General features: G+C 42.7%; 1 protein-coding gene across 1 annotated transcript; it reads right to left on the bottom strand.

The window, feature by feature from the left end:
* Positions 1-1,632: 1,632 nt before the first annotated feature.
* Positions 1,633-8,043, bottom strand: pycr1b (pyrroline-5-carboxylate reductase 1b). Its single transcript, XM_071915305.2, has 9 exons — positions 7,921-8,043; positions 7,485-7,578; positions 7,168-7,238; positions 6,694-6,873; positions 6,356-6,463; positions 5,965-6,078; positions 5,207-5,299; positions 3,293-3,456; positions 1,633-3,092 (listed from the first exon to the last, which is right to left on the bottom strand). The coding sequence occupies exons 2-9, from the start codon at positions 7,549-7,551 to the stop codon at positions 2,915-2,917; spliced, it is 975 nt and encodes a 324-aa protein (XP_071771406.1). The 5' UTR covers positions 7,552-7,578; positions 7,921-8,043; the 3' UTR covers positions 1,633-2,914.
* Positions 8,044-9,932: the final 1,889 nt, after the last annotated feature.

Consider the following 9,932-nt stretch of genomic DNA (forward strand, 5'->3'; position numbering starts at 1 on the left):
CTGGCTGGAGCAAAACACACACAATCTCTCTCACACACACACACACATACACACTCCAACACACCCCACTCAGGATTATCTGCCATTGAACTGCCACCTTAGACCCGTCGCCTGTGTCAAGGTGATTGACACAGCGCCCATCCTCTTCACCTTGGGGTGGAAGAGAGGCGCTCAAAGCCGCCCGACCAGCGCAAGGTAACGGAAGTCTAATAATGAGAGGCAAATGGAAGTCTCTCCAGGAATGGCTAATCTTAACGGACAGCGGCAGGAGCAAGCGGAGAATAACCTTTCGGAATAAAAGAGGGATTACCAAAACACTTCAGCAGCGGGGGAAAAACCATTGCACGCACAAATAAACAGTCCAGGCGCACTGAGAGCACGCCAGCCGCAATTTAATCAAGGGACACCGGTGTGTGTATTAGTTTAACAAAAATAAACTAATCCTACAACAGCTAGAAATTGTTCAATTATAATGAGGACATGGCTCTTCACAAACTGTCACTTCTCTTCCATCATTTTTTTACCATGCCATTATGCACCTGTGTGTTGCTTGAATAGACCTATAGGCCTATCTCATTCTGCCACAAAGTGGCCTATGCGCCTCTGTTAATCCAAAATGTAGCAGCCTGGAACGAAGGTATTGGCCTAAATATCTAATAAATACTCCACAGCCTTCGACTTTAACATGCAGTTTCCTATAACTACTGTAATTACCACACAATTTCATAACACACCCAAATGTAAGTAAGTGCACTTCTGCCCCCTGCCATCACAATAATTCAAAACCTCATTGATATCTAGCAAATCCCCCTGTTTCTGAACTTGTGGAGTGATAATTGTGTGCACACTTCTGCTGAAAGGAGTGGAGAACTGGAACAGAGGGCTGGATCCAGAGAGAAAACCATGATCCCACTCTCTGGTCATATGTCCTGCTGACAGAAAGCTTCTAAAATTGGACTCTGATTCCTCTTCCACCGACCAATCACAGCCCACCTCCAGGCCAGTGAGGAATAACACATTTACCTCCTTTTAAATATGACATGGTCCATCTTTGAGACAGGAGAGGAGATCTTTGAAGGGGAAGAAACTGAAGTTATAAGACAGAGGCAGCAGCTGACAGACCAGACGAGTAAAAGGAGACTGGGAGAAGAAGAGTGGGTGAAACACTACACCCCGTCCAGCTCAGTGAGGACAAGTGGCCTTGGCTAATGCCATTTACCGTTAAGTGAGGCAGTGGAGTTGCATCTAAATGTTAATCCTGGGTCAGCTTTAAGTCACTCTCAACTGATAGGTATGTAGAGAGGGTAATCTGATATTAGGCATGTGCATAAGGGTAATTTGATTTTAGGGCGCCATCTGCAGGCCAGGGTGCATTTGTATTCTTCATTAATTGAAGATGGAAATGTCTGCTTTACTCTCCTCTAGGGAAACCTTTAATCACAGCTCTATACAGGAGATACAAGCCTCATATAGGAACAAACTGATGCTACAGAGACTTGGGAAACATTCAGGGGTAAAAACTCGAGTGTTGAAATATTACAGCAACCAATCAGACCCAACACAGAACATTTAGAGTCAAACCAGTATCTCATTCAATCCACTGAGGGACAAACTAGCTTTGGAACAAAACGATTTGATTCTGCACCTTTAATATTGACTTCTTTTCGACTGGCAGACCAACTCAGTAGTAGATCTGCCAAACAGAGCAGTACATAACATGTAACATTATGGGCTTAGAAATATATATATGAACTAAATACAAAATAAACAATTAGGACGGACTGAACCTTTAGCTGATGTATTTTTGTTTACATCATCATCTATATGAATCAATTCTTCAACAAGTGTTTCATAGTGAATATGAATAAAGTTTTCTATTAGCACTTACAGGTAATAGCATCACATTCCCCATTTAAGAGAAAACATTACAAGTGCCTTCATTGTAAAAGAAACATCAGAAAGTTCATGATAACGGTTTTGATTTGGGCTTTTAGACCCACAATGCTCTCCAGACTGACAAAACCAGACAAACAGAAAGTGAAGAGAGGGACCTGAGGAAAACGCTGACATCAGAGGTGTAACAAAGCCTGCAATGACATGTGAGAAATATTTCCTGGGTCACAACGTCAAAGCACAACATTGCAGAAAAGATGACAAGTATCCATAGAGACCATATTATTTATATATAAAATCAAAGCCAAAAAAAACAAAAACAAAAAAAAGTATCAAAATTTGTTGTTCATTCCCTATTCAGTCTTAAACAGTGTAGCACTGTTGGCCAAACAAAGAAAATAATTTACCATGAGGGCTAACTGCAACAACAACAAAAAAAACAAAAGGATGTTACTTGCATGATGAGGCTTCATCGTTTAAAAAAAAAAGAAAAGAAAAAAAAACGGGAAATTAAGACGTACATTTAACACCATGATAGTATCACAGCTGCCATCTGCTGCCTGGTGTATCTCAGCATCCAGTGATGGCCCACTGGGTCATTACCATTTAACAACCCTAGATAGTCTGGAGACCAAGCAGACAGACAACAGATTGTAAATGCACTTTTGCTCTTCAGTGTGTGTCTGAATGTGTGTATATGTGTAGCCAGCAATCCCGCATCACAACATAAGGTGATAAGTCTGTGCATTGCACCCAGAATACACCTGTGCTTGAGTGTGTGTTGTGGTGGCGATGCTCCTAGGTCCGCCGTCTGCTTTTCACTTATGTACAAATGAGTAATTTGGCATGGAGGCATTTGGATGCAATTTCAGACCACAGTCCATACTACACTTTCCAAATTGTACGGCTGCACAGCCATGTAACATTTATGTATATCCAAGCGTGTATACGTGTTTATACACTCAGTTCTGTAATGCAAACGTGTTTATGTGTGTGTGTGTGCCTGCCTCTCGGTGTACTCTCAGTTCTTCTTCTTGACCCCGGGGCTGCGCGTGTTGAAGAGGCTTAGTCCTGATTTGCCGTTGCCATTACCCACTCCGCTGACGGTGACGCCGGGCTGCTGCAGCACCTTGTCCAGCGTGGTTTTCTTAATGGCTGCTGGAGAGATGCGCTCTTGGTCCGCCAGAAACTGCAGCTCCCTGTAAGGAGAAGAGAAGGTCTAGTGTCAGATATAAAACTATAGAGGATGTGTGTGTGTGTATGCGTGTTCTTAGATGGTTGAGTATAGATTTGAGTAGCCCTTGTCTAACCCTTTTGTTGTTTGTGTTAGAGGAAGCTTTAACTGTCCAAGATCATGTGAGAAGCATGGGTGCATTTCCTTTATTTGTGCTCGTCTCACCGTGTCCTGATACACGAAGCCTCCACGGCATTGATCAGGAGGCTGCGGAAGCCGCCGCTCTCGAGAAAGTGCAGGGCGTGGATGGTGGCGCCCCCTGGTGAGCACACATTGTCCTTCAGCTGGCCGGGGTGCTGCTCCGAGTCAAGCAGCATCTTGGCTGCTCCCTGCAGAGAAAATGTGGAGAGAACAAGAGAGGGGAATTGGTTAAAATGAAAAGAAGGAGATGGACATTTAGATGAAAGAGATATTTTTTTTTACTCTGATCCAGCAGAGCCATGGAGTGCTCTCCCTCTCTCGCTTTTTTTTTTGGTTAAATGGGGGTATCAAGGGTTAGGGTCAGATTTACAAATGCCCCCAACGAGACTAACACCACCCAAGAAGGCTGCATTACTTCATCCATGGGGCTTAAATTCTCTACGAACCTGGTCCATTCTAAGCAACAGAAATGCTTTTCTGCGATTTGGTGTATGACTCATGAATTTCTTTGTTTTATAACCATTCTGATTCATGTTCATCCTCTAGTCATTATAATGGGAATGGTGCATAGATGCATTGTAATGTAGAAGAGTAAATTCTGTCAGTGGAAAACAAAAAAAGGGGAGGTAAAATACTGATGCAACGGGGCAGAAAACAAATACACAAAATTAAAATGTTCCTCCAGACAGAATATAAAATCTGGTAGGTTGACACATTAGCTGGGTTGACAAATAATAGTGACCAGAAAGCTGAGGTTGACGTGACATGGAAAGGATTTCTGGGAACTGCACCATGCAGTTCTTATCAAAGTAGGACAGATGTCGAATAGGAGTTGTACAGTTAAGTGTTATGAGCTGCTGTTGCGCATTATTCCATAATTAGTTACAATCATGTCTTTGTTGCAGGTGTTTCTATTTTTAGACTATTTATTAGTTAGGTTAATATGTTTCCTTTCATTATCAGTTAAACTAGAGGGAATTTGTAATTTCATGCAGCGGCTTTTAACGGCTACAGTAAAACGTTCTCAGTTTCACAAAATGCTATTTTATTTGACATGACCCATTTTGCATTAATCCCTTTTGTGAATTCTGGGGAATTAATGTGGATGCAGTTTTAAAAGCTTATGATACAGAGATGACAGCATCAGAAACACTTATCAGGCAATACATTTGGTCTAATCTAGTGAAAACAAAATCTGTACCCGATTTTCCAGGTAGCATGGTAGTTTACAACAGGCTAACATAACTATGCAAGTGTAGTGCCTTTGGAGAGCGTTTTCCACAAACACAAATGAAAACCAGAGGAGACACTGAGACCAGGGGAATTTACTGCCTCCAACAAATAACAAGATCTGAAAACTTTCCTCCAGACTAGAGAGGCAAAACTCACTGCATTACACATAAAAATGAGGACTCGCACACAAAGTACTGAGCAGTAGGAACTGACTGAAGCAGCGCCGAAATTATTTCCAGTAATCGATTTCAACAAATTGCCAAATTGTGATTACAACTGTGGCTACATGAAAAATTAAGCAATTTCTAACACATTATTACTCCAGTATATTTCCCCAACTCTGAAAACACCAAATCGAACCTCCAGCCTTTTGCCAGAATTTCAAACACCTGCATAAAGCCTGCAGAAAGCAACTACAGGATAAAAATTTAATTTTTTTTTTTTTTTTTGGCAAGCCAGTACGCCCTGGAGGCTTTTAATTTTCTGGACTTCCATCATTTTTACTGAATAAAAGCCAGCAATTACCAGCTAACTCAAACTCTGGAGGGAATGAATGTGATCCTACGGCAACTCAAATCCTACTGCATTTTCTGCTTCCAAAAGCACAGACTAGTGAATCAAGAAGCTTTAAAACCTTAAGAACCAGTGCAGCAAAACAGACACAAATGCCACACATACACGCACACACAATTAATGACAACTGACCAATAGGGCCTGAGCTCCAAGTCTGACAGCCAGTCTCCTGGGCAGGCCCATCTTCACTCCTCCGTCTGCTAGGGCATCCAGCGCTGTGAACGCCTGTAACACACACAGTTTTTACTTTAGGGCAACAATGCCATCACCAAATGTACAGTCAGCACACTGAGGGTGGTTATAGATAATTGGATGAGATGTGTACTAACAGATGTATAATAAACACCTAGATTTAGCACTGAAAGGAGTGTTTGAAACGCAATAAAAGTCTACAGATTACTGGTTGCCTCGTTTTCTGACCCTTCTACCTTACTTATTACTTACCCTTCAACCTACACACTACAGCTTTGAGCACAGTAAGTTGGCACTTAGATACTGACATCCACTGAGTACAGAGCGACCTCACCGCCTCCTCAGAGTCAGTCATAAATGTTTGTATACAATTTCAGGTCAAGATTGAAAAAAAATATTTGTCTAAAGCTCTGCAAGAAGCAGAAGCAGTACAGTTTTTCTTAATTCTCTCATCATTCCACACCTATCTTCTACACAGGGCATTTGTCTTTTTTTTTTCTTAAAAGGAAACCATTCAGTGACAAAAAAATTTGCAATACAGTCTCTTGTGTAACCTTTACTGCCACTGTTTAATATTTCATGGCCAAAACTGTAACCAGTAACTGTAACTCCTCTACCTCCTTAGTCTGATTCCTGGCTCGTCTGTCACATCTCCCATATTCCACCTTCTGAGAAACACACAACTGTCAGTCACTCACGTAGGCGGGTCCACTGCCACTCAGCCCGGTGACGGCGTCGATGAGGTCCTCCTCCACCTCGGTACAGAAACCCACACTGGCCATCAGCTGCTCCAGCAACTTGCCATCCTCCACCTGGCGGAGGGAAGATGACATGTTGATAAAGAAGTTCAAAAACTCAGGAAATTAGACAAGGTCCATTCCTACCTTACTGTGTATCTTTCTGTTACTTGACTTACTACTCTGAATTATATATAAGCAGAAAAACCCCCAGAAAAAAAATGTGATCTTCCATTAGAGACTAATAGGAGTTGTGTGTCCAAAAAACTGAAATCCTGATATAACTACATCCCACGCTTTCTATTAATGCATTTTTCAGTCCCTTGACATCCCTCCATCCTTCATTCTTTACCTCTGCATGTGTTCCTGTTGCGTAAACCGTTGCTCCCTCTCTCACCACCACTGGAGTATTCGTCATGCACCTCATCACCTTAGGAGCTTGACGGTACTGAAGCAGCTTCTGTTAAATTACAGCAGAAATGGAGTAGAATAGGAGATGAAGAAGAATAGGAATGAAGGAGAGGTTTGTGAGAGGAGACAGGATGTATCACAGTTTTCTTGGATGCATGCCAAAACAACTTAATTTAACTTCGAGAGGGAGAGAGAAAACAAATAGGGTCAGGGTTAGATGAATGACTGGGGAAAACAGGTCAAGAGACAGAAGCAAGAGAGACAGTGAGGGAGGCTGACCTTCTCTATGGAGCTGATGGTGACTCCCGCAGCGCAGGACACGATGAGATGGCGGTCCTCGATGTCTGGTCCAATCTCATCCAGAACGAAGGGGATGATGTGGGGCTTCACGGCCAGGAACAGCACATCGCTCTTATTGACCGCCTCCTTGTTACTGGTAGTCAGGTTCACCCCCATTTTCTACAGATGCCGGGAGAAAGGGAATACGGTGATGAGAGAGGGGATGTAAAGGAGAGAGGGGCAAGAAAAGTAATGGATGGTAGAGAAAGTATGAGGTGAGTGCGAAGGAGTGAGGGAAAAAAATGATGGAGGGGAAAAAAACAGAGATGCACATCTGTTATTAAAGCAGCATGCACAGATTATATGGACAACCTCATGGACAAGCCTACGCTCACGCTCTTTTCCCACATCTGCACATTCTCAGACACCACAGCGCAAACAAGCTGTGCTTCATGCAAAAACTTGTCTTCTCACCCTCAACCCTGCCACAGTGGGCAGGTCTGTGTCTGGAGAGCTGGCTGTAATCCTCTGGGTAGCAATCACACCTGGAGAGGCAGGTGAGAGGAGGGGAAGTGAGACAAGGAATGGGAAATCGATGAGATGTTTGTGTGTGTGTGTGTGTGTGTGTGTGTGTTAGGGGTGCTGGATTCTTATCCCTCCACCCCCAACATTAACTGATGGACTCAAACCAGTATAGGAGACACTGTTCTAACTGTATGATTTGACATCAGTAAATGTTGAGTCATACAGGCAAACGAGGTCAGGTTGCACAATAAAGTTATTTGACGCACCTGCAGCCGTGAAACCCTTCACCAGCGCGTGAGCCAGCTGGCCCGCTCCGATGAATCCAACGCTCATCCTGTCAGATGATGTGGCTGCTCTGCCCTGGAAGTCACAGCCAAATAGGGCTGTTAGTGTTACAGCAGACATTCATGCCTTTCAATAGGCCACACTGATGGACAAGCAAATAACGGTGTTTCTGATGAGAACAAGACAAAGATTAGCAAAATATGAATATTCTTGCTAGCTAGTGATTTTAACATTTTCCAACGTTACCTAGCTAACCATTAAGATAGCCAGAACTAGCATAAGCGCTTTAATTGATGATGACCGTAATTTGCTAGCTAGCTGCTGACCGTCTATCCGGCTAGCTACTCTGTTAGCTACATTTCACTGCTACAAATGAATGAGAAATACGATAACTTCATATAAGACGGGGATAGTTACTTTCTGCTAGATGTTCCAACTCGGGTCCCTTGGATATAACGACGTTGCCGCTATTCACCGGCGTTACAATGATAGAAAAACACCACTTTGTGTCAACGTGGCTTCCTCCTTCAACCCCCCACGCGCTCAACAACTGATCGACAGAGGGCTTGGCCAATCACAACAGAGACTGCCTGTGCTCATGACCAATGACAAATGAGATTATAGTGTTTGGGCGGGGTTTTGCAGTTCGCCACGCCCAATTGCATCAGTCTCCTTTATAAAGGCGGTGAAGGGGAGCTTCTGGGCAAAATGTAGGTCAAGTACATAAACGGTGAATTTAAGTAGGTTGTGTTTATTTTGGGTAAAGCAAGCAATGACAACATCTATTCAGACCATGGTTGGCCTGACTCATTCACAAGAGAGACACGGGGCCTTACGTGGCAGCAGAGTGATTATCTTACATTGAAATAGCAGATAATGCTTGTATATACATTAGGTCTGTCTTCTGCCTCTGCTCCATGCAGGCCTCAGTATTTCGATAGATAGATAGATAGATAGATAGATAGATAGATAGATAGATATAGACAGACAGACAGACAGACAGACAGACAGACAGATAGGTAGATAGATAGATAGATAAACTTTGTTATCCCACACTGGGAAATTCAATGCAGTGAGACAATAGAAACATAGAAACACAAAACAAAATGAGATATGACAAGACGCAGTAAAAATAGTCATAAGAACAGTCATCAAAAAATTTTTTTTAATTAATTTATAATGTAATTGTAATATGCGTATCTATGTGCCTGATAATCAACTAACTGAGCATTAAACATAGAAATAGCTGTAGGTACAAATGGCTGTTTTGCCCTGTTGCTTCTTGTGATTGGTCCCTGGCCTGGGCCTTGGGGCAGGTAGACAAGTTCCTTGTTCAGGGGGTGGGTGGGGTCTGCTATAATTCTTTTGATTTTATCAAGTGCTCTTGTATTGAAGATGTCTGTCAGAGAGTCCATTTGGATAGATAGATAGATAGATAGATAGATAGATAGGTAGGCATTTCTGTCTTCCCAGAGTTATCAGGGACTCACACAGATGAGGTGAACATTCCTGCCACCGGAGCTGCTGGTCAAACTTGTAATGCCATAACTGATGACTCCTTTCAGAGTTATGTGGGTCACATTGCACAGAAAAATTCCCAGGGACCCAGACCTGTCCAGGTAGGTCTCACTGCTAAAACTACCCTTGTGTAAATCATGAGTTAATCTTTAATGGATGCAACGTGGAGATTCCCATATTACACTCTGCCATCATTATGTATTATGCCACAGTGTCTGTATAAAAGGGATGTATAAGAGTCTTGGATACATCCTGATACTTCTCTGAAACCCTTTGATCAATGTCAACATGTCCTTGTAAAAGTCTATGTAAGGATGCAGCCATTATTTATATAGGAGCAGTTTTTGCAGTATGTTAGAAACTCGTTGCCTCTCTTTGTGACTATTTAAATTAGAGCGAACGCATCACCTTTTCACAAGGAGACAGAAAAACCCTCTGCCAGAATGCACGGTCGATATTGATAATTTTCAATGTGAATGCAGAGATGTGTGAACATGAAATCACTAAAACATTTGTAGGGACCAAAAGTGGCTTGGGGCCGTTGAGGGACCTGAATTTGAATGAAGGATTGTTATTCAAATAGCAGACTGTAAGGCCGGTGTTTTTGCTTCTCCCATTAGATTTGGCAGAATCTGAAATAAAGAAGAAAAGGATGCTGTGTGTACACTAATGAGCCATCGAATTTAAATAGGGTTTGGCTTCCTATCCCTTGGTGGTTCACTAATGCGTATTCTCAAAATTAGCCGTGAACTCGGCCCACTGCCTGTCAGTTTGAAACTGAAATCTGCCCTGTTCACATTTGAATGGGATTGACCCTCCCATGTATCTGTCTGTCTCTGCCTCCCCTCGTTTCCCATGCCATGCCATGCCATGCCATGCTAAAATTACACTCCACAAGAGGTGCTGTATGT

The sequence above is a fragment of the Centroberyx gerrardi genome, chromosome 3, assembly GCF_048128805.1.
Source record: "Centroberyx gerrardi isolate f3 chromosome 3, fCenGer3.hap1.cur.20231027, whole genome shotgun sequence".
NCBI classification, from domain to species: Eukaryota; Metazoa; Chordata; class Actinopteri; order Beryciformes; family Berycidae; genus Centroberyx; species Centroberyx gerrardi.